Source organism: Cnephaeus nilssonii (assembly GCF_951640355.1).
Source record: "Cnephaeus nilssonii genome assembly, chromosome: 1".
Lineage (NCBI taxonomy): Eukaryota > Metazoa > Chordata > Mammalia > Chiroptera > Vespertilionidae > Cnephaeus > Cnephaeus nilssonii.
This window is the reverse complement of record NC_137072.1, coordinates 48580302-48605594: the sequence shown is the minus strand read 5'-3', so window position 1 is coordinate 48605594 and position 25293 is coordinate 48580302. Positions and strand designations below refer to the sequence as shown.

Genomic DNA, 25293 nt, shown 5'->3' with positions numbered 1-25293 from the left:
TGACAGATTTGAGGTGATACCTCATTGTTGTTTTAATTTGCATCTTTCTGATGATTAGTGACTTTGAGCATTTTTTCATATGTCTCTTGGCCATCTGTATGTCTACTTTGGAGAAGTGTCTATTTAGGTGCTTTGCCCATTTTTCAATTGGATTGTTTGTTATCAATGAAATCCCTATTAAAATACCAATGGCATATTTCACAGAGCTAGAACAAATACTCCAAAAATTTACATGGAACCAAAAAAGACCCTGAATAGCTACAGCAATCTTGAGAAATAAGAACAAAGTTGGATGAATCACAATATCAGATATTAAGTTATACTACAAAGCCACTATAATCAAAACAGCCTAGAACTGGCATAAGAATAGTCATATAGATTAATGAAACAGAACAGAGAATTCAGAAATAGACCCAAGCCATTACATTCAATTGATATTTGACAAAGGAGACAAAAGCATACAATGGACTCAGGACAATTGGACAGGTACATGCAAAAAAATGAAACTAGACCACCAACTTACAGCATACACAAAAATTAACTCAAAATGGATAAAAGACTTAAATGTAAGTCATCCTACATAATAAAAGGGAAGTATGCAAATTAACCATCACTCCGCTACGCCCACGATTGGGCCAGCAGGAGGCGAGGGGGCGGGACTTGGGTTGGCCAATCGCGCTGGCAGGAGGAGCTGGGAGTGGAGACTCGCGAGTGATCCCTGGCAAGCCGAGCCAGCTTGGGCTGGGGGATCTCAGGCCGCCAGGCCACGCCCCCGAGCCGTGCGATGGCTCGCAAGCCACACTGTTTTGGGCTGGGGGTCTCAGGCCGCCAGGCCACGTCCCCAATTCGCGCGAGTGATCCCTGGCAAGCCACACCGGTTTGGGCTGGGGGAACTCAGGCCGCCAGGCCTCGCCCCCAAGCCGCGCGATGGCTCTCAAGCCACGCTGGCTTGGGCTGGGGTCTCAGGCCGCCAGGCCACGCCCCCAATCCCTGCGAGTGATTCCTGGCAAGCCTCACAGGCTTGGGCTGGGGGGTCTCAGGCTGCCAGGCCTCGCCCCCAAGCCGCGCGATGGCTCACAAGCCGCCGGCTTGGGCTGGGGGGGTCTCAGGCCGCCAGGCCTCGCCCCCAAGTCGCGCGTTGGTTCGCAAGCCGCGCTGGCTTGGGCTGGGGTCTCAGGCCTCCAGGCAGGGCCATGTCCCCAATCCGCACGAGTGATCCCTGGCAAGCCGAGCCGGCTTGGGCTGGGGGGGTCTCAGGCCGCCAGGGCCCCACACCCAAGCCGCAGGATCCCCTGGCCATGGGGACAGCTTGGGCTGGGGTCTCAGACCTGCAGGGCCTGGCACCCAAGCCGCATGATCCCTGGCCGAGGCGGCTGCCTGGGCTGGGGTCTCATTCCTGCAGGGCCAGGCACCCAACTGCATGATCACCCAGCCAGCAGCAGCGGCAGGGTGGTGCACCCCCACCAAGCTATCTTCAGGCCAGTGAAGGCAGCCTGGGCTGGAGATGCACACCCCCACCGGGCTATCCACAGCCAGGCTGAGATGGCAGCCTGGGCAGGGGTCTCAGCTTGGCTGGGCTGAGGCAGCAGCCTGGGCTGGGGTCTCAGCCTGGCCAGGGCCCCATCCCCTGCCAGCAGTGGCAGCCTGGGGTCCCAACCATTGAGTCACACCAGCCAGGCAGATATGGAGGAATCTTAAATGTTTCTTTTTTTTATAATATATATTTTATTGATTTTTTACAGAGAGGAAGGGAAAGGGATAGAGAGCTAGAAACATCTATGGGAGAGAAACATTGATCAGCTGCCTCCTGCACACTCCCCACTGGGTATGTGCCCCCAACCAAGGTACATGCCCTTGACCAGAATCGAACCTGGGACCCTTGATTCTGCAGGCCAATGCTTCATCCATCCGCTGAGCCAAAACAGTTAGGACTGTCCAATATGCTAAAGAAAAAACCCTATCTAATAAAGAGGGAATATGCAAGGGAGGGCATTTGCAGTGACCGGGGTATCATGGGCTGGCAGGGAAGTGGTTAGGGGGTGATCAGGCTGGCAAGCATAGCAGTTAGGGGCAATCAGGAAGGCAGGCAGGCGAGTAGTTGGGAGCCAGCAGTCCTAGATTGTGAAAGGGATGTCCGACTGCCTGTTTAGGCCCGATCCATAGGATCGGGCCTAAACAGGCAGTCGGACATCCCCCAAGGGGTCCCAGATTGGAGAGGGTGCAGGTTGGGCTGAGACACACACACACACACACACACACACACACACACACACACACACGTGCACGAATTTCGTGCACCGGGCCTCTAGTAAAACCATAAAAATCCTAGAAGAAATCATAGGCAGCAAAATATCAGACATCTCTGGTAGCAATATATTTACCAATACCTCTAGGGCAAAAGAAACAAAGGAGAAAATAAACAAATGGCACTACATCAAAATAAAAAGCTCTGCACAGCAAAAGAAACCATCAACAAAATGAAAAGGGAGCCCACTGTATGGGAGAACATACTTGCCAATTATATATCTGCTAAGGGATTAATTTCCAAAATATGTAGACTACTTTCAAATCTTATGTGAGCTCTGAAGTCAGTGTTTGAGTCCTGAGATGAATTATGGGCAGGTAAAGGGGCAACTTTAGAATCTCAACCCAATGACACTGGGATTCAAACCTTCCCAGAGGACAGCAGCAGTCCCCAGCTGATGAGGATGCTGAGAACATCTGGCCCAGTGCAGAGGATATCAAACCTGGCTGCGAATTAAAGGCACCTTAGGTCACTTTATAAAAATACTGATGCCAGCCCTACTCCCAGAGATGCTGATCTCTTTGGTCTCGCATAGTGTAGAGCAGCGGTTCTCAACCTTTAGGGTGATTGGGAATCTCCCAGAGGAGTTGTTAAAACACAAGTTGCTGAACCCCACCCTCAGAGTTTCTCATTCAGTAGGTTTGGGATAGGGCCCCCAAATTTACATTTTAATAAGTTCTTAAGTAATGCTGATACTCTGGTCTAGAGACTTCCCTTTGAAAACCACTGGTGTGGAAGAACATGGCATTTTGAGTAAGAAACAGGATTGTAGTCTTGGTCTTATTAGCTGTCACAACCTTTCTTATTTTTATTTTTGTCAGGTTTTATTGAAGTATAATTTAAAGACTGTAATATAAACCTTTAAAGTGAACAGTTCTATGAATTTTGACAAATACTCGTATATGCACCACTGTCAAGGTATAGAACAGTTCCATCATCCCCCAAAGTCTCTGCGTGCCCCTTCGGAGTCAACCCCTCCTCCCATTCCAGGCCCTGACAACCCGAGATCTGATTTCTAGCCCTATAGTTTAGTCTTTCCAGAATGACATACAAATGGAATCATACAACATGTAGCATTTTTAAATCTGGCTTTTCACTTTGCATAATGTATTTGAGATTCCTCCAGGTTGATGTGTATATCAGTAGTTTATTCCTTCTAGTTTCTAAATAGTTTTGCACTGTATCGGTGTATCACAGTTTGTTTATCAATCCACCTGTTGAAAACATTTGGTTTGTTTCTAGTTTTTTTATGACAAAAACAGTTTTAGTGTGAACATAAGTTTTTATTTCTCTTGGGCTTGGGTAAATATTTAGTGGTATTTTAGGGATGCATTTATGTTGATAAGAAACTGCTACATTGTTTTCCAAAGTGGCTGTGCCATTTTGCATCCCATGTATTTAACATTTATGATTCTCAATTTTTTTAAGGTACATGTGCTAATAATAGTGTCTGCTCTTCATTTTCTATTACATTTTATTATAGAAACTTTCAAACACATAAAAAAGTAGAAAGAATATAATTGAGCTATTCTTTGTACCCATCACCCAACTTCAACAGTTATTACATAGCCAGCCTTAATTTAAATATACTCCTGTCTAGATAATCTTTCAGTTATTGATATCTGGTTTAGTGCCATTGTGATAAGAGAATACTTGGTATGATTTGAATCCTTTTCAATTTATTGAGACTTGTTTTATGGATCAGACTATGTTCTGACCTGGTAAATGATTCTGGGTACTTAAAAAGAATGATTAACCTAGTCAAGTTGAATCAACGTTCCATAAATGTCAGTTAGGTCAAGTTGTTTGATAGTGTTGTTCAAGTCTTCCATGTCCTTACTAATTTTCTTCCTATTTGTTGTATCAATTATTGAGAGAGGGTGTTGAAATCTCTTACTATATTTATAGATATACCTAGTTCTTCTTTCAGTTCTGTAAGATTTTTGCTGCTTATATTGTGAATCTCTTTTATTAGATACATAAACATTTAGGATTCTTATGTCCTCCTAATAAATCGATCCCTTTTTCATTATGAACTGATCCTTTTTATCCCTGGTAATATTCTTTGCTCTAAAATCTACCTAAACTGATACTAATATAGCAGTTTAACTTTCTTTTGATTAATGTTAGTTTTGAACATTTTTTTCCATTCTTTAGTTTTAACCTATTTGTGTCTTTATGTTCAAAGTAAATATGTACTGTAACAGTATATAGTTGGGTCATACTTTTTTATTCCATTTGACACTACCTTTTAATTGGGGGACTTAAATAATTTATATTTAATCCAATTACTGATATAGCTATGTTCAGATTTACCATCTTGTTGTTTGTTTTCTGATAGTCACATCTGTTTTTTGTTCCTCTTTTTCTGCCTTCTTTTAGGTTAATTATTTGTTATGATTTCATTTTACCCCCATTTGGTTTATAAGTTTTTGTATTTTTAGCAGTTAGTTTATAGTATACATCTTACTAATAAACTTAATATAGTCTAACTTTAAGTACATTACATCTCTTCACGTATAGTATATGAGCAGTATACTTTCTTTTTTTTTTTGTCAAAATAAATTTCCATCCAACTGCCCTCCCCTGCTGGCCTGATCTCGCCCCAAACTGCCCTCCCCTGCCGACCTGATCTCACCCCCAATTGCCCTCCCCTGCCAGCCTGATCTCACCCCCAACTGCCTTCCCCTGCCGGCCTGGTTGCCCCCAACTGCCCTCCCCTGCCAACCTGGTTGCCCCTAACTGCCCTCCCCTGCCAGCCTGATCTCACCCCCAACTGCCCTCCTCTGCTGGCCAGTTTGGTTCTGATTGGTCAGTTTCTATGCCAGTCAGCATCAAAAGCTCTGCCTCGTAGGCAGCCATTGGCTCCCCTTCACCCAGATTTGGTTCTGATTGGTCAGTTTCTATGACAGTCAGCATCTCTGGGGCTATCAACAGGGCCTGATCAGAAAGGCAGGGCTGATCAGCAGCCCCAGTGGAGGCCTGGAGGGAAATGGAGGTGCAGCTGCTGGCCAGACCCAGAGAGAAAGAGAGAGGCAAATGCTGATCAACAGCTGCCACGGAGGCTACAGATCAGACCCTGCTTCTCTCTTTAGGCCTCTCTCCAGGCCTGATTCGCAGTCCCCTCAGCAGTCAGTGCTGGGTCACCACAGCAACCCAGCGCTGACTGCAGGTCTGACTTCTGGTTGGTCGAGCCTCCAGTCGTTGTGGATGTGAGGGACCCAGGGTTTTTATATATTAGGATAATACATGTTGGTCTAAAACATATGATGCAATATATTGTTTTTATTTTTGCTTTAAATAGTCAATTATCTTTTAAAGAAATTTTAAATAAGAAAACATGTAATATATTTACTATTTGCAGTGTTCTTCATTCTGTTTCATAGTCAAGCGTCTGAGTTCATTTTCTTCTACCTGAAGCCCCTCCTTTAATTTTTCTGTAGTACTGACCTGATACTGGTAACTTCTTTCAGTTGTTGTACATCTTTAAACTCTTTGTTTCATCTTTGTTTTTCAAAGATATTTTTGAAGAGTATAGAATTCTATATTGGCAATGTTTTTCTTACATGTCCTTGATATATACTGCTCTAGGGTGTTCTGGCTGGCCTTAGTTTCCAACAAGAAATCTCTCCTCATTCTTATTTTTTTCCCTATTCACACAGTGTATCCTTTTTTCTCTATTAGCCTTTCAGATTTTTTCTGCATTATTAGTTTTAAGCAATTTTATTATAATGGGCTTTAGTGTAGTTTCCTTCATGTATCTAGTGCCTTAGGGTTTATTAAAATTATTGGATCCCTGGTCAAAAACTTTTCAGCCATTATTTTTTTAAATATTTTTTCAATTCTTCTTTTTCCTCTTCTCTGGAACACCAATCACATGTATATTTGGCTATTTCAAATGGTGTCACAGCTCATTATCAGTTCTTTTAGAAATATTTTTTATTTTTTTCCTGTTTAATTTTAAATAGTTCTATTACTATGTCCTCATATTCACTAATCTTTTTATCTGTCGTGTCTAATATGTTCTTAATCTTATCTAGTGTATTTTTCTTCTCTTGACATTGTAGTTTTCATCTCTACATGTTTGTTTGTGGTGTCTTTTCTATCTTCCATAATGCTTTCTGTTTTCTTGACCACTGAGTGTATGGACCATATCTATAACAGCTATTTCAGTGTACTTGCCTGCAAATTCTGTGTGCTCTCTCATTTCTATATGTGTTTCTATTAATTGATTTTTATCCTCATTATGAGTTATATTTTCCTACTTCTTTGCATGCTTGGTAGCTTTTTTATTTTGAATCTTGGATATTGCATGCTGGATTTTGTGTGTGTGTGTTTTTAAATATTTTTGAGCATTGGGATAAAGGTAAATTTGAGAACAGTTTGATTCTTTCTAGACTTACTTTTATGCTTTGTTAGGGAAACCAAAGCAGCCTTTACTCTAGGGTTAATTTGATACCATTAGTAAGGCATTTCTGAATATTCATCCTGATGATTTATGTAGTTCAAAATTTCTTGAATTATTCCAGCCCTGTGTGTCCTCCAAGAATTGTCTGCCTACTCCTCTCTGGTGGTTCTTTTCCCAGCCTTGGGTCATTTCCTCACATACGTGCTCGATAGTACTCAGCGGAGCACTCAAGGTGAAGCCCCTGTATACCTCTGAGTGTCTCTCTGTATGTGATTCTTTTCTCTCTGGGGCTCTGCCTGTGAATTCTAGCCTCCTTGGCCTCCTCAAATTTTTAACTCTGTCTCCTCAACTCTGGGAGATCACCGGGTCCTGTTTGGGGCCCCCCTTCCTGTGTTGCAGCCTAGAAACTCAAAGCTTTAAGCCAGCATAATTACAGGAGTCATTGTATTTGTTTCCCTTTTCTTAAGAATCACTGTCCTGTGCTGCCTATTGTCCAGTGTATGAAAACTTTTTTATGTGTTTTTGTTGTTGTTGTTTAACGTAAAAGGTTCAATCTGGTCTCTGATACTCCATCATCACTTGATGCAGAAGACTTACTTCTGTATTGTTTCATTTATTACCAGAGTAAATTCACTATTCACATAATGAATAATAAGGATGTTGCCTTTTCTACAGGGATTACATAAAATAATATACCTGAAAAGTACCTTATAGATCAGGGGTCCTCAAACTTTTTAAACAGGGGGCCAGTTCACTGTCCCTCAGACCGTTGGAGGGCCGGACTATAGTTTAAAAAAAAAAACTATGAACAAATTCCTATGCACACTGCACATATCTTATTTTGAAGTAAAATAACAAAACGGCAAAAACACCCTCATGTGGCCCACAGGCCTTAGTTTGAGGACGCCTGCTGTAGATGATAAAGTGTAAAGTGCTACGACGATATTTGCCATTGCCATTACCTAGGGAGTACCTGGTTTTCCCATAGTTTTGGATGTTCTTTATAGGAATAAGGATCAAAAAAATGGAGATTTGGTTTTTGAGAAATTACCTATGCCTCCATACATGTTAGTATGCCATGTTGTATATTTTTCTGTGCTGTATTCATTCATGCATTCATTGATTCAATAGATATTTATTAGATATCCATTGTTCTAGATACTGGATATCTCTGCCCTCAAGGAGTTTAAATTCTCTCTTAGCATATTTTCTTCTGTTTATGTCTCAGCTATCCCATTTTTTCCTATCACTGTCTGGACATGTGTCTCATTCTATCTGTGGGCCTCTGTTTGAAGGCTCATCTCATTCTGCCTTCGCTCTTATATTTTCTTACCATAGTTTATCTGGTCTTTCCACATTGTTATATTATTTGCTTCATTCAATCCAGTTGTCATGTATTTCTATCTTCTCTGTACTTATCCTTTTTCCTTCTTTTTGGGTGAATGTCAGAGTAAAACAAAAGACCTTCCAAACACTTACCAGGCTTTAAAAGATCTGTGCCACCACTTCCCTCTTTGAACCCCTTGACCTCTTCTTCGTTTTCCTCTATCCCAGTGGTCGGCAAACTCATTAGTCAACAGAGCCAAATATCAACAGTACAATGATTGAAATTTCTTTTGAGAGCCGAAAACCGACTTCTGCGCATGGGCCACGAAGTTTTAATCGCACTGTATGTGCAAGCCCACACGTGGTATTTTGTGGAAGAGCCACACTCAAGGGGCCAAAGAGCCGCATGTGGCTCGCGAGCCGCGGTTTGCCGACCACTGCTCTATCCACCTTGGCCTCCCTGCCATAATTGTTTTTAGAAAACACCAGGCATGACCTTACTTTAGAGTGCTTGCACTTGCTATTCTTCCACATATCTATGTCTTCCCCTTCACTTCCTTCAAATCTTTGCTCAGTTGTCGTCTTTTCAATGAGCCCTTTCTGGCCTCTCCCTATTTTAAAGTGCCATGCCTTCTACTACTTCTTCTGTTCCCTACTTTATTTTTCTTCGTAACACTTATCTTCTAAATTACACTATAAAATTTGCTTCATTTCTTCTCTGTTGTTGCACTAGCATATACATTCTATGAAACTCGGGATTTCTTTATTGCTGACAGGAGCAATAGGACACTGCCTGACGCTAATAAAGAGTTGTGTCAATATTTGTTGAATGAATGAGTCTCCTTAGTAAAGTGCTTTTTTGTTTGTTGTATTACATTTATTAAATACTAGAGGCCAAGTGCATGATTGAATCATGCACGTGTAGGGTCCCCTACACGCTTTCGCTTTCAATCGCGGGGGAGCTGGGTGCCTGTCTGCTGGTGCACCAGGCCTTTCGGAAGCCTTCCGAAAGGCCTAGTGCCAGAGCGGACAGGCACCCAGCTCCCCCGCTTTTGATGGTCCGCGGTGGGACGTGAGCTCACTGCCCCAGAGGCCCCTTCTGTGCCACAGCACAGCCATGGCGCAGATGCCGGCCCAATCGGCTACCCCGGCCACCCCAAGTCCCGCCCCCTGCGCCTCCCTCTGGCCCAATCGTGGGCGTAGCGGAGTGATGGTAATTTACATATTGCCATTTTATTAGGTAGGATACTTCTTTCATATACTTTATTTAAAAAACAAATGGTTGGAGCATTTTATATATTTTCTTTAGAATCCCTTAAATTGCTTTATTTAGCTTATTAACATATTTTGTCCTGTAGGCATGTAACCTTCACGATAAAAGGTTCTCCATCCCTGATTACAGATATACCTTCAGGCATGAGCCCATGTAGAATTAGAAAACATTCTAGTAATAATGAATAATTTCAATCTTATAGATAACCTAGGAGGAGGTGGAATTCCTGGAAGGGTGACCTCAAACAGGACTTAGACTTTAAATCCCATTCAGAAACTCAAGGATAATCCAAAACAACAAACAAAAAAATTCTTTGAAATAGAATATTCCTCTTATTCTGAGAAAAAGTTAGAAAAGTTAGTATTGTATTTGAATTAAAATATTTTATACAACTCTCCTAGAAAATACTTCAAAATGAGTTCATGTAAAATTTTCTATTAGGTTATCTATACTTGTCTACCCCACTCCCTGAATCATAATTTGAAAGTCTAATACACTCTAAAAGCCAAAAGGTTTTGCTAAATTTACCACAGACTCGTTTAGTGGAAAAACCCAACCTGTTCTGAAGGTACAGCTGGTTATAATCTTTATTTCCCCACTTGGTGAGTCTACTTTATATATTTCTGGAGAAATACTAATGTGTTTGATTATGGTGTGGGCCCTAGTAATTGAGGACCTGTGTGTGTGTGTGTGTGTGTTTTAATTCTCTATGCTCAAGTGAAACCATATATTCTAGTCATTGACTGCCTAACCTTGGGTTGTTGTTGTTATCATTGTTTTCTCCAGCTTTGCAAACCTAGGTATACTTCATGTGACAAAGAAAAAAGTATATGAAACACTGGAAGCACGGATGACAGATGCGTGCATTAGGGGCTACAATCCCGGACTTTTGGTGCATCCGGATCTTGCCTATTTGCAAGCAGAAGGTGGAGGAGACCGGCAGCTCACAGGTGAGTGTCACTCTCCCATCCTTGCTTTTTTGAGAGCTCAGGCTCTTATTTCTTGTGTGTAGACTATGTCCTCATCTGTATGCCTCAAGTTTCTCTTTCTCTCAATCTGTACCCCAAGCTGCTCCCACTCTTTTCCTGCTCAGAAACCTTTGATGACATCCTCCTACCTCTAGAATAAAATCTGTACCTCCGTAGCCTGGCAAACAAAGCCCTCCCAGTCTGGCCCCACCCACCTTTCTAGCCTCATCTTCAGTCCCACCTGCCCCCACCTCTGCCCCCTGAACATTCATGCATCTCCATTCCTTTGTATGTGTATTTCTCTCCTTAAACCCACCCTTCCCTTTTCAACCTGTCAAAACCAATTCATTATTCAAGATTTAATTTAAAAACAACTCCTCTCTTTTATCTCCCCCAGCTCACTCACTCATAAGGAATCTTTCTTTCTTTGGATACTTCAGGCACATTATAAACTATTGTCTTTGTCATTAAAATGCTACGATTTTATGTTTTCCTGCCTTCACTCATATTTTTTTCCTTCAACCCCAAACCTTGTCCCCCCATCACCTGCACCATTTCTGCTTTTATATATTCTCTTTTAGTCTGGCCAGATGAGCTCACATTCAGATGATCCAGTCATCATTTTCCACTAACTGTGTTCCATCTTCTGACATCCAGACTCTAAACCTTCTCACCATCTTGGACTCCTCCTCCACCCTGTGCCGCATGTCCAGCTAGTGGTCCAGCTATGCTGTGCTGTCTCTCGTGCTCCACTCCTCACTCCATTTTTGCTGCTCTGTCATTGTCTCTCCTCACTTCTAATCCAGTTTACACCCTGTGGTCAGATGGATCTCACCACTGCTTAGTGTCTCCCAAGAGCTGGCCCCGTCTACATTCCCAACTCTATTTCCCACCATGTCCCTTCATGTCAAACTGAACTACTCCATAAGGCACCATGGTTTCTCACTTCCTCGCCTTGCCACATTCTTCCTATACTTGAATCTTCCCTTTCTGAATGCCCTTATTCACCCTCTTCGTAAGTGCAAGTTCTACCATCCCTTCAAAATTTAGAGCAAATGTCTCTTCTTCTCCAAAGCCTCTGGGTTCTCCCCTCCTTTGGAATTCCATATCACTTCATCTATAGCTCTTGGAGTGTCCTCATCACCTGAATTATCACCTTTTATGATATAAGATAATTATGATTATATCCATCAGCATCAAAGTTCCATCAGCGGGGAAGGAAGGAGCCAAATGCAGTTGAGTCGTTCACTTCCTTCAAAAGTACTTTCTGAGTACCTACTATGTGCAAAGGAGGGTGCTAGGCACTGTGGAATGAACACAGTCTCTGTGCTCAAAGAGTTTGGGGATACTTAATTTTCACATTTCACAAAACCACCAATGCACAGTTGGCTTATTACATTCTATTCCATCACATTGTTTGTATCCTCAACTCTTACTGTAGAGAGAAAAGGGAGAGTTCATGGAGAGATAGGAAAGGAGAGGCACTTTGCTACATGGAGGACAGATTTTACTGTAATCCACAGGAAATGCAGGTCTTCTTTTGATGGCTTTAATTTTGGATGACATATATGGGATAAATTTTAAAATTTTATTAACAACATGAAGAATTTCTTTAAAACAACACAATTTTCATTTCAAGCTTATGTTTTTGGGGCTTGATAAAAGCACCCTGTCTAAAATGCCCTCGCTTCACCCTTGCCCTGTGCTGGATGGTCCTAGATCGGGAAAAGGAGATCATCCGCCAGGCAGCTCTTCAGCAGACAAAGGAGATGGACCTCAGCGTGGTGCGGCTCATGTTTACAGCTTTCCTCCCGGACAGCACCGGCAGCTTCACCAGGCCCCTGGAGCCCGTGGTATCAGACGCAATCTACGACAGCAGTGAGTGCTTGACTCCTCATGGGAGGCTGCTCCGTACAATGTCAAGAACAGACTTGCAGCCTGCCCGGGCAGTTACTTACTAGCTCTGAGTCCCCGGGCAAGTAATTAATTACTTGGAGCCTCATGTTTATCATCTACAAAATGGGAATACTAAAATCTGATATAAAAAGTTGATGTCGGGGTGGAGGGGGTGAGGGGGGAAGAGAGAAGACATCTGTAATACTTTCAGCAATAAAGATAAATTAGGAAAAAAGTTGAAATGTTAAAAGGTGCTCAGTAAATGTAGTTCTCCTCTCGCAGATGTGCGTTTTAGTCTTTTACGTGTAATGCCAAATCTCATTCCTTACCAAGGCCTTGCTATGAGGGCATAGTGTTTGTGCTCTTAGATGAGAAAAGTATCTTAATTTTTTCCACTGGGAGTCCGAACAAAAGTTAATAAAAGACAACTATTTTTCTTACCCACCTAATTCTCACATTCTTGATAGCTTTATCAAGATAGAAACTTCAGCCCTGGCTGGTTTGGCTCAGTGGATAGAGCATCGACCTGCGGACTCAAGGGTCCCGGGTTCAATTCCAGTCAAGGGCACGTGTCCAGGTTGTGGGCTCGATCCCCAGTGGGGAGCGTACAGGAGACAGCCAATCAGTGATTCTCTTTCATCATTGCTGTTTCTGTCTCTCTCTCCCTCTCCCTTCCTCTCTGAAATCAATAAAAATATATATTTTTTAAAAAGATAGAAACTTCAGGTTAACTGAGTGAGCAGCATAGATAGTATGTGGCTTCAAATTTCTATTTTAGTCTGTGGTTCCTAGAATTTTTAAAGAGTTTTACAATGCTCTTCAAATTTACCATACAAATTTGTGTAGTAAAATTTTTGGTATGTGTGAGATTTATTAAACGGATATTCCCAGAAAGCCTGCAAGTGCACTACGTTGGCTCATTGACAGTTTCTAGGGTTTGGTCTAAGTAGGAAACTCCAGGCTCCAAGGACAACTAACTGATTTCTCTAATTTAAACAAGTTTGAAAGGAAGTGAAAGAGTTATAAAATGATGTAGACTGTATCAGAGATCATCTTAAAATGCAGGTGTTGGGGGAACAAGAAAAAAGGAAGCTTTATACCAGTACCACACAAAACTTTTGCCCCTAACCACACAGAATTCTAATTTAGTTTGGGGAAAAGAAATATAACATCTCCATTTTTCCTTTTCTGTAGAATAAAAATTAATAGATAGGTTAAGAAAATTGTGTTTCTCCTAAATTTACAGGACTCTTATAAATGGTATATTAGTATCATGGAAATAAGCTTGGGCTAAGTCTTGACTTAATTGAAATTCCACCAACCCATGGCTTCGTTCCTCCCAGAACGTCAGAAAAGCTCTCTCTTTCTGTCTCAGTCTCTCTGACTGCGTTAGTGGGAGAAACCGAGACTGCTCCTCTCGGCCTCCTCTATTTGGGTGGTAATGAATGACCTATACCCAAGAGTGCTCTGTGGACTTCAGAAGGCATTTTTGCTTTATTTGTATCCTTGTTAAAACAATATGAGTGAAAGCATCTATTTTAATTTTCATGTGGTTAATCTGTGCTAAGGGCAGGGTCTCTCATAAGAGATTGGCTTATGTGGATACCGTAAACCATGTTGTTTGTGGAGCTGAGGCTAAACCAGGATGGTTTTTGTTTTTCTCCTGTGGACAGAAGCCCCCAATGCGTCCAACTTGAAAATTGTACGAATGGACAGGACAGCTGGATGCGTAACTGGAGGGGAAGAGATTTATCTTCTCTGTGACAAGGTTCAAAAAGGTAAATATATGATGTGAAATATTTTGAGTGTGTCTGTGAGTCACTTTTTGACAGTGGATATCCCTTTAAAATTTACACATTTCACCTCTTCCAACTGTATCTGTATTTTTAAACCCAACCAATTCATTTAAAATTTTTCAACAGAAGTAAAGAGAAATTCTAAAATGGTGGTAATCAGTGACATGTCAATGTTTTTATGCTTCAAAGTTTAGTATCTGAACTTAGTTAAACTAACAGAAATGAGAAATAGTCCATGCTTCAAACACACACACACACACACACACACACACACACACACACACACACACACACAATAATGTTTGTGTCTATTACATGCTGTGCCATTGAGTCAGCTCTGACTCCCAGCCATCCTATGAATGAGTGAGTCCACAATATCCTGTCCTCAACAGCCCTGCTTGGCTCCTGGAGATTCATGCCTGTGGCTTCTTTTATGGAGTCAATCCATCTCATGTTTGTTCTTCCTCTTTTCCGGCTGCCATCTGGCTTTCCAGCATTATTGTCTTTTTCAAAGAATCTGCCTTGTCATGATGTGCCCAAGTTGTATTGTCATTTTTGCCTCCAGTGATATTTTAGGCTTAATTTGCTGGAAGACCCACTAGTCTCCCTAAAGTTTTGCATAGTATGAAGTTGTTTCTTTTGTTTATCTTACAGTGCTTTGTTGCAACACTGAGAGAGCTTCTCCAGCTGCTTTCACAGAACATTGTGATGTGGGCTAAAGAAAAGCAAGAATAAGGATGATAGGGAAATTCTCAGAGCAAATTTCCTTCATAATTTTGACTTTCAGAAAAGGTTCTTGACACTAATCGTGTGAAATATAGTATAAGATTAATAAGTTAGCAAAAGCTTACGGAGATTTTATTATTTTCTCAAACTTGACTCATTTTTAAAATAAAATGATTGAAAGTATAGTATAATAAAGATCTGCTCACTACAAAGTAAGGAGCATTTTTAAAATAAGCATATACACAACTGGAAATAGAGCCCCTAAATAAATGAATTATGGCTTTAAAAAGAAGAAAATTCTCATTTGAGGCTAAATGCTCTGAGGTAAAAAGTCTGAAAAAATAAATCAGATTTTATGGTAAATGTATATGTCTTTATCCAAAAAAAAAATTTACACTTTCTCTGCTTATGCTGGTTGTCAACCTTTTTTAACCCATTCTAGTCAAGTAATACACATTTCCAGATTCCTGGGCAAGCCAGGGAGATGCCAGCCTGAGTTACACTGTCATATTTCTGCAAAAGTAAAATCCATGACTAAAGTGTGAAATGTAGGCATTCTAAATTTAATCTGAAGGGACTTGACGAACTTAATATTTTAAACAGTTTTCCAGTAAGGATTAATAAAGTATTATAGTGAGGCAGTATAGGAGAATGTTTAATAGTAGAATATTTAAACTATACTGTGTTCAAATCCTGGTTTCTCCATTTACTGCTATTCAACATTGGACAAATTACTTAATCTCTCTGGACCCTAGTTTTTCTTCTGCAAAATGAAGATATTAATAGCACACCTACAAAATTATTGTGAGGATTAAATCAATTAATATATATATATATAAATCACTTAGAACTGTGTCTGCCATATAATAAATTTATATAAATTAAATATTATTATGTAAATCTTTATTGAGTTGAACCACATTTCAGGATTCTGATATTCCTCACTATCCTAACTCTTTCTCAGAAGTGGATTGGTTTAGAGATGGAGAAGTGGGAAGGTCAAAGATTGAGTAAGAGAAAACTCAAATTGAATAGGTAAATCTGTCATTGTAAATGAAACCTGGAGCCCATTACTACGGTAACTAATAAAAAATTCAGTGATTTGTACAAATTTTAAATTATTAAAAAGTCAATTTCATATTAATTACTTTCAAAAATTTAAGTGCACAGTAGGTAGAATTTTGAACCAACTTTTTCCCAGCATGTTTATAAATATAATTACACTATGTGAAATTATACACCTGACTGCCTGTTTGCAGATGACATCCAGATTCGATTTTATGAAGAGGAGGAAAATGGTGGAATCTGGGAAGGATTTGGAGATTTTTCCCCAACAGACGTTCATAGACAAGTAAGTGGATGATGATGATAAGTTTACATTTTTGCCTTGTTGAAATTTACTATTTAGTTTCCATATATGAAAAAGGAAAAATTGTAAATATTTATTTAACTTTCATAAAAGACTACTATTTTTAAGATTCTTATAGGTCGTTCAGAAAAGGTATCTACCATAAATTTATGGGAAATGTTTTATAACAAAACACCATAGACAGGGTGGATTAAACAATAGAAATTTATTTTCTCACAGTTCTGGAGGCTAGAAGTTCCAGATCAAGATTTGACAGGGCTGGTTTCTGGTGAGCGCTCTCTTCCTGGCTTCCAGATGTCTGCCTTCTCGATATGTCCTCTCAGGGTAGAGAGAGTAAGCTTTCTGGTGTCTCTTCTTATAAGGACACTAATCAGGGCCCTGCCCCTATAACCTCATTTAACCTTAATTTTATCCATAAAATGCCTTATATCCAAGTGCAGCTACATTAGACATATGAATTTGGGGGAGATGGACACAATCAGTTCATAGCAGTGTTCTACTCGAATAGTTATGGTGAAGCGTGCTGAAAGGGTATTCTAATAAAAAGCGTTGAAAGGAAGAGTCTTCTAGTTGAGGCTAATGTTATCATGTGTATATGACTAAGAGATGAAAATGCTAAATCCCGCCCTAGCTGGTTTGGCTCAGCGGATTAAGTGTCAGCCTGTGGACTGAAGGGTCCTGGATTCGATTCCGGTCAAGGGCACATGCCCAGGTTGTGGGCTCAATCCCCAGTAGGGGGTGTGCAGGAGGCAGCCGATCAATGATTCCCTCTCATCATTGATGTGTCTATCTCTCTCTCCCTTTCCCTTCCTCTCTGTAATCAATAAAAATATATTTTAAAAAAGAAAAGAAAATGCTAAATCCCACCTTAATGATTACTCTGAGTGACTAAGGAATACTGTTTTCACACACACACAAAAAAGGACACTATCCAAATATCCATCAATAAATGGCCAATTAAATAATGTTGTATCTATGTGATGGAATATTATGCAGTTAAAAGAATGAGTACTCTATGAACTAATATGAGAAGATCTCGAAGATACAACATTAAAACATTTTAAAAGATAAATATAAAACAAAGTGTGTATTTAAAAGATTCTGTGTTCATGTTTGCACATCCATAAAGAAACTCTGGAAGAATACAAAAGAAATTAATAAATTATCTGTGTTTACCTCTGGAGTGGGAGTGGGTGGCAAGAAAACAGTAAGAATTGCCTGAACGGGGGATAGGAATGGCAAGAAGGAATTTCTATGTATGCCATTATATACCTTTTTATATTTTTTTAAAAAAACTTTATTTCTATGAATATATTATAGTAAAAAAGTCAAACTTAAAAAAAAATGTAAAAATGCCAGAGGTGGTTCAGAATGCCCTGCATATACCCTGAGCCTTGGCCAGTCTCACCTCAAAATAAACCGACCCTGTGATGATGTCTTCCTTGAAGGGTTTAGTCACCGCTCTTCATCAATATGCCTGTAGGCTGATAATAGTACCACCTTCCTCATCTCCCTCATCCCAAAACCAGTCTTTCTGATGTTGCCACCAATAATCTTGGAAGCTTTTAAGGCTGATTTAAAAGAGGAGAAGGTGTACGCAGTGTATTTTTTTCACATGATTATTTACAAGTGAAGACATCTGAATTATTAGATAAATGAAATAATAAAGATTTATAATACATCGGCACAACCTTGCTTCAGTTTTGCAATGGCAATTTAGTTAAAATGAATGGGTATAGAATTCTGAGTTTATAACTTTCTCTAGGGTACTGTATTTTCTTTTGTACACTAAACATTGTGCATAAGGAATGTGTTTAATAAGTAGCATCCTAACATTTGGATCTTTGTATCCTGCAGTTTGCCATCGTCTTCAAAACACCAAAGTATAAAGACGTCAATATTACCAAACCAGCCTCCGTGTTCGTCCAACTTCGGAGGAAATCTGACTTAGAAACTAGCGAACCAAAACCTTTTCTGTACTACCCTGAAATCAAAGGTAACTTGGTTGTCTATACTCTGGCTCCTGTTTCAATAAGAGGACAAGCTTATTAGCAGATATCAGTTAGTCACCTCCTTGCAACAACTTCCTAGTAACTGTCCCCTGGGTCCATGGTACTTATTTTTTTAGAGAAGAGAGAAGTTAATATACTAAGTTGGGATCATGGAATTAAGCCCAGCCTTTTAAAATAATGTTATCTTCACCAAGCTTATATGAGATTTGGACCTTTGAGAATTTGCAGCTATCATTTATTGAGGAATGCAGGGTTCAGGCAGCAGAGATGACAAGATAAGGCTCCCTGTGTCGGAGAGTCAGCCTCTCTACCCACAGGCCTCAGGCAGGGGACTAGAAGACTCAGCCCCCGTGCAGTACAGAACTATAAAAATGAATAAAGCACCGTTCTTTTCCTCACGAAAGACACACCAAGGAGGGGACAGCATAGTCCCCTTAAAAAGTTAAGATGCGAATTAATTCTTTTTATAAGTTCCAAAAGCGAAGCGTCCACAAACACACAGACTGCTGAAGAAAGAGAGCCCTTGCTTCTAAAGCCACCCAGAAGAAGCCTTCTTCAAGGTCCTTAAAATTGGGGATGTCCTTCAGTATTTGGGTGTGAAAGGAAAAAGGGGAAGGGTTCCCTAGGCTTCGGAAACTTGAGGAGCTAAAACAATTTGTATTTGTTCAGAGAAAAGTGAGCATTATGAGCACTGAGATGGACTCCTGAGGCCAAGGAAGGCAGGACAGGAAGGCCAGGGCCAGGCTCTGAAGGGCTAGGATCGGCAGCTAAAGAATTTTGTGTTGATTCTGGAGAGGGGAACGGCCTGGCCAGTTTGAATTTGGAATGATGGCCCTGACTTCTTTATATAAACACTGGGAAAACTATCTGGGCTGCAGTGAGTCAGAAGAGGAATGCAAAAATCCAATGGTGAGAAATGGTGAGATTATTAAAGGTATGAGAGCAAAGAATGAGAGGGGAAGGTGGGTTTAAAAGGCAGTTCTGTGATGGTGTCAAGAGGACCCAGATGCTGGTTGAGTAGGAGGGGAGGGAATAATTCAGAAGTCATAGATGGTCCTAGGAAGTTATGTTGTTGCAAATTCCTAATAGGCCAGTTAAAAGAGAGGAGTGGAACTCGAGAGAGCCGGGTGGGAAATTCAGTATTGAGAAAGCTCTCGGAATGAGTGTAGCAGGTATTTGATTTCTTTTTCTGGTGCCCACTGACCCCTAAGGGTTAATGGATAGAAATGTGCTTTAATATAAATAGTTTTGTTGTGGTCCTATCTAGTATTTTGCATATTGAAAACTGTGATTCTAAGAAGGGATCCAAAGACTTCACAGACTGCAAACTGGGCCACGGCACAAACAAAATTGGAAACCCCTGGACTAAAGGGAAGTGAGGCCCGAGGGGGAGTTTAGTACATGATTGTCACAGGGCACCAGGTGCTGGCCGAGGTTGGAAATCACGAAGGCACCTTAGTTAGCAACGATCCACGTGTGTGTCGGATCCTGTGATAGTAACATGATGGGTGATTTTAAGGAGGACTTTCCTTTCCTAGACTTCATGTTGTGGCAGGAGCATTTAGATGCTTCCTGAGTTCTTGTTTCTTTTTCTGAGGTTGTGACCTCTCCAGTGATGAGTCACATTTATAGTGCGTTCCGTGACTGGTGATTTGAAAACATTGTCAGCAGAGGAGCCCTTTCCCTTCACATGAAATTCCATGCACCATCCCAGTATATGAACCTGATAGGCTCTGGCAAAACAGAAGGTGGGTTTAAAAGGCAGTTCTGTGATGGTGTCAGGAGGACCCAGATGCTGGCTGAGTAGGATGGGAGGGAATAATTCAGAAGTCCTAGATGATCCTAGGAAGTTACCTTGTTGCACTTTAGAATTTTGTGTTGATTCTGGAGAGGGGAACGGCCTGGCCTGTTTGAATTTGGAATGATGGCTCTGACTTCTTTATATAAACACTGGGAAAACTATCTGGGCAGCAGTGAGTCAGAAGAGGAATGCAAAAATCCAAGTGAGAAATGGTGAGATTATTAAAGGTATGAGTGCAAAGAATGAGAGGAGAAGGTGGGTTTAAAAGGCAGTTCTGTGATGGTGTCAAGAGGACCCAGATGCTGGTTGAGTAGGACGGGAGGGAATAATTCAGAAGTCATAGATCCCAGTATATAAACCTGATAGGCTCTGCACACTTCACCTTTCCCGGAAGCTCTCTAGCCGTTCTTCACTTCCCCACCCAGGAGCTGCCTGGGGTCTTCTGAATGCTTCAGTCTACATAAAATTTGAAAGTCAAATTTTAAACATCCCTCTCTAAAAGTAGACAAATTTTATTTTTACTTTCTGAGAAAAGAAAATAGATTTCTTGTCCTGAAATGTCTTCAAAATAGTGACAATTTTTCTAACACAGAAAATTGTGTTTAAAGGGGAAACCCAGATATGTATGAGCCTAGAAATATTAAAAGCTGAGCTTGGTTTCTAGGCTGCATGTCTCCCTTTCCCAGTGGTATAGGCATCAGAAGAATATGATACAGGAGGCACATGCACAAACTATTACTTTCATTGCTACCCTATCGTGGTAGGAGCTATCTGATGATGGTGGGCTTAGAGATAGATGGGGTGTCTGGAAAGTTCAAAATCCCACCCAAATGCTTCCAGCACTTACCTTCCAGGCTACCATTGACTAAAAGCTCCATGCAATACAAGCAATAAGAGAAGAACCATCTGGCCCTGGCCGGTTTGGCTCAGTAGATAGAGCATCGGCCTGCGGACTGAAGGGTCTCAGGTTAAGTTCCGGTCAAGGGCATGTAGCTCCGTTGCAGGCTCAATCCCCGGCCCTGGTTGGGGAACCGCATGAAGCAACCAATCAAGGTGTCTCTCTCACATTGATGTTTCTCTCTGTGTGTCCCTCCCCCTCCTTCCACTCTCTCTAAGAATCATTGGAAAAATATCCTCAGGTGAGAATTAACAAAACAAAATTGTTTTTAAAAGAACAATCTAGAAAAATAAGAGTTAGCAGTTGAGCTCCACAAAAAGAAGGACCAACATACATTGAGTCATTGTGAGATAAGAACTTTATATTGAAGATAAATTACCTTAGCCTCTAAAACCTTCTGGATTATAAAATCCCAAAGTGAAATAATCACAAGGAGAACCAATCACACCAGGCATATGACTAGTCAGAAAAATAGCAGGCCAATTCACATAAGAGTAAGTGTATGAACATGATCCAAACTAGGCAACCCATTTCTCAGAAGTCATTGGACACACTTTCCACTGCCCCCATCCCCTGCAGTCACTCCCTATCTCATAGTCTACATTTATATTCTTCATTATTTTTATCAGTATATAAAATTGTCTTCTCTACTAATTTATGTGTCTGTTGTCTTCTTCCTACCTTCAACAAGAGAAATACTCTTTGGGTCACAGATTTGGCTTTTCGTGTTAATTGCTACACCTCCAGCATCTAGAATAGTATGTGTCACATAATAGATGCTCATTAAATACCTGAGAGCTGACTTATTGATTGATCATCCAAGCTTCCAACCTCATCCAAAAGGCTAATAATTTGTTGAATGCCATCACGTAGGAGATTAGATAAAGAAATACAACATATTCTTCTCATTATTCAGAATCATCCAGCCCTGAACTCTGCATCCTCTATGGTCATTGGCATGGTACTTCATAAAAACTCCATGGAGATGTTTGAGTCCAGGGGAGACAGTTAAAATAATCAAGAGATGGATGATTGGCAAGGGCAAAAAATAGGTGAGGAACAGCTATACAAAAGCAAAGAAAGACCGTGTAACTTTTCAGTCTGAAAAGATGGAGATTAGGAAGAAACAATATAATCTTTAAATTATATGTTTATGTTAAATTATGTTTCCCAACAAAAAGCAGCTCACTAAAATGAAAAGCTCACTAGACTTTGGACCTGATCTTCACTCTGCCCTGACCTCAAACAGGTCCCTTAATCATCTTAGCTTTGGTTCCTCTACTATAAAAGAAGGGCTTATAGTGAGTGGCTTTCTAGACTTAGGTCCCTTCTAGAATTAGCTCCCTTCTAGAACTAGGTTGATGTCTCATCATGCATCCCGTGGTGCCACTGTCAAAGGCAGACCACAAGGATACATGAGCCCCGTGTGAAAATCTTCATGTAATCTTCAGTTCCATGGACATTTAGACTGTAGATTTTTTTAATTAAAAAGCTTGTCACATGGAATTTTTCTGTATCAATTTCTTGTTGTTGAAATTTTAGTGGCTGTAGGGTAAATATTTTTTTAAGTTGACCCTTAAAATTTTAGAGTGAAATATAACCAGTGGACATCTGCTTTATAAGTCAAAAGAAATACATAGCAAATACAAAATGATCTCTGTGCTAAGAAGCACATCAGTAGATATCATTTATTTCTAAAGATGAATAAGTTGCCTGTGTCCCTCTCGTGGTTCATATTCCTAATGAAATAATATTCTCTGTGAGTGCAACAGTTTATAGGATGAGTAAATAAGTATAACGATTAGTTATCGTACAACTGGTGGAAAATGTGATAAGTCTGTCCAAACCGTTTGGTAAGGAAATCGTTGGTGTTTCTCCACTTTGGGGTCATCTCTTTCTGTGGAAGCACCGTTTCTTCAGAGTTGACCCTCCTTGGCTTTTTTCTTCCTCACAAGCCTGGACATGACCAGTTTTTAAACGATGATTTCCTAAGTGCACTTTGCTACCCTACTTTCCCCTGCTTCCGCTTTCATCTGCACTCAGATGATCGGGAGAACATCAGTAAACAGCAGCATTCTTTCTAACCCTGAGATGACGGAAACAGCTGCAGGATTAGAAAGAAGGGAAGATATTTCTGAACATAAACAGAGACCACAACTGACATTGAAAAATCAGAACTAGGACAATTGGCTGATGATGGGGGGAAAGGATACCATATTGACTGTCTATTCCATTTAAACAAAAAAAAATTTTTTTTAATTCCTTCAGCCCGAACGAGAGAAGGGAGGGAAAAAATTAATAGTAGGAAAATCACAGAAGAGAAAGGGAAACAGAAAGAAGAAACAAGAATGGAACAATAGACCACAAAGGCAGTGCCAGGACTCGGGGCAGTGGGGCTGGTGAGAAGCACTGATAGTGAGAAGAGAAAGAAAAATAGAGCAACTGCATGAGGAATGAGGGGAAGGTCTAACGAGGACCTAGACCTGGACAGTCACTATACTGTAGTCCAGTAGTGGTCACAGACCTTTAGCCTTCTATATCTCATCCATCGCCCCAAGGGCGACAGACCCCTCTTCCATTGTACTTTTGGGCTCCACCTATTTTCATTACCATGGTAACCAAGGAACAGTCTCCGTCAGCTTATGTCTGCACTGTCTCTGTCTCTCACTTTGACTCTATTATTATTGATTTTAGAGGAAGGAAGGAAGAGAGAAAGAGGGAGAGAGAGAAACATCAATGTGAGAGAGAAACATCCATCGGTTGCCTCCCACACATGCCCCGACTGGGGATCAAACCCACAACCTGGGTATGTGCCCTGCCACCTTTTGGTGTATGAGACGATGCTCCAACCAACCGAACCACACCTGTCAGGGCTTACTTTGACTCATTTATTTTGTCTGATATACCAGTGACAGATGAATTTCCTCCAAATACCAGCACCACACATCATTCCCCCGTTCAAAAACATTGGCTGGCTCTCCTGCCTGTAAGTTAAACCCCTTCAGTTCACCCTCAGAGTGCTCCGCAGTGTGGTCCCAATCAGGGCTGTCTCTCAAGAATTCCTCATATTAAACTTTTACTTCAGCTAAACTGCCCTACTGCTGTCCTCGTAAATACACAGTGCACACTCTTCCTTCATTACTCGCCCTCTGTATCCTCTTCCCAGAACACCCTTCTGTTGCCCTCTCCTGACATAAAGTTGATTCTAGGAGACTTCTTCTGAATTTTCCAGCCCACTGGCACTTCCTTGAACTCCTGGAACATTGGTTTGCACCATGCGTTCAACATGTATCGCATAGTAGTGCTGTCTCTCTAAGTTTTCCCCCTGAGGCCTTAACATCCTATCAGGGGGTTCTTGACAGCAAAGACATTATATCCTACTTCTCTGTATGCCCAAAACTTACCTCATGGGACATACCTAATTAACGTTAGCTGGTTAGCCAGAGCTGTTCTGTATGACCAAGTGAAAACGCTCAGTAATGTTTTTCTTATTCAGTATCTGAATCTTTGATGGACAATTTAGTGTCTCACTAATTTGTATGACCTCGGAGACCTAAGAGACTGTTGCAGAGGGGATTTGGGTGTGTGCTGTTCTGTGGTCTCTCTCAGGCTGGTTCTCAGTCTTCTTATCACTGGAATAAACATAATGCTTCTTGAAATTTGGCATCTCTTCCTCCTTGGGTGCTTTCTGTTTCCCTTTAAGATGTTTAAAAATACCATTAGGATCAATATTCTTTCTGTGGCTAGTAGTGGAACTGCATCACTTTTTTTCTCCTTTGGTTTCTCTTCCTTTAACGACAGATAAAGAGGAAGTGCAGAGGAAGCGGCAGAAGCTCATGCCCAATTTTTCGGACAGTTTCGGAGGTGGTGGCGGTGCCGGGGCTGGAGGTGGAGGCATGTACGGCAGTGGCGGTGGAGGAGGGGGCGCTGGAACTACCGGTCCAGGTACAAACCAGGTCTACCCTTTCTAAAGCTTTTTCACGTAGGAGAGGGGATAATTTTCTTTCTCTATATTTCCCAGCTTATCTGTGGGTGGAGTGACATTATTGAGTGTGATACATTAAATTACAATTTCCCAACAAATATAACTTTTTCAAAGGAGTGCCATTGCATTTTACAACATGTAGATAATACTAAAAACTCTAAAAAGAAGAAAAAGTCACCCAAATCCAGTTAGCCAAAAGAGCTCTGTTAACATTTTTGTATAGTCCCTCTTCTTCTTCTTTCCTTTTTTTTTTTTTTTTTTTTGTCATAGTTGTTTGGGTATTCTTTGGAAACACTGAAAATTATAGAAAGTCTCAAAATACATAAAATCCTACTATCCAAGGTATGACTTCTAATATTTTCTGTTCCTAGATTATAGTCTGTATTTATGCATTTTCCCAAATACAGCTGTGTATATCCTTATTATGCACTGTATTTTAATCCACTTACTTGTATTATCTCTTTATTATCATCACATCATGAGTATATGTAGAGAATCCTTATGCTGCTTTTCTCTAATGGGTTTCCATA

General features: G+C 40.8%; 1 protein-coding gene across 4 annotated transcripts in view; it reads left to right on the top strand.

Moving 5' to 3' along the window:
* The window catches only part of NFKB1 (nuclear factor kappa B subunit 1), a 129131-nt gene that overhangs the window by 75973 nt on the left and 27865 nt on the right, over positions 1-25293 (top strand). For all 4 annotated transcript variants that reach the window (XM_079774498.1, XM_079774497.1, XM_079774500.1 and 1 more), the window contains 6 exons: positions 10099-10262; positions 12000-12158; positions 13850-13954; positions 15958-16049; positions 17925-18063; positions 24580-24723. In XM_079774498.1, the coding sequence (XP_079630624.1) occupies positions 10099-10262; positions 12000-12158; positions 13850-13954; positions 15958-16049; positions 17925-18063; positions 24580-24723 (803 nt within the window). The remainder of the gene's footprint in view (positions 1-10098; positions 10263-11999; positions 12159-13849; positions 13955-15957; positions 16050-17924; positions 18064-24579; positions 24724-25293) is intronic.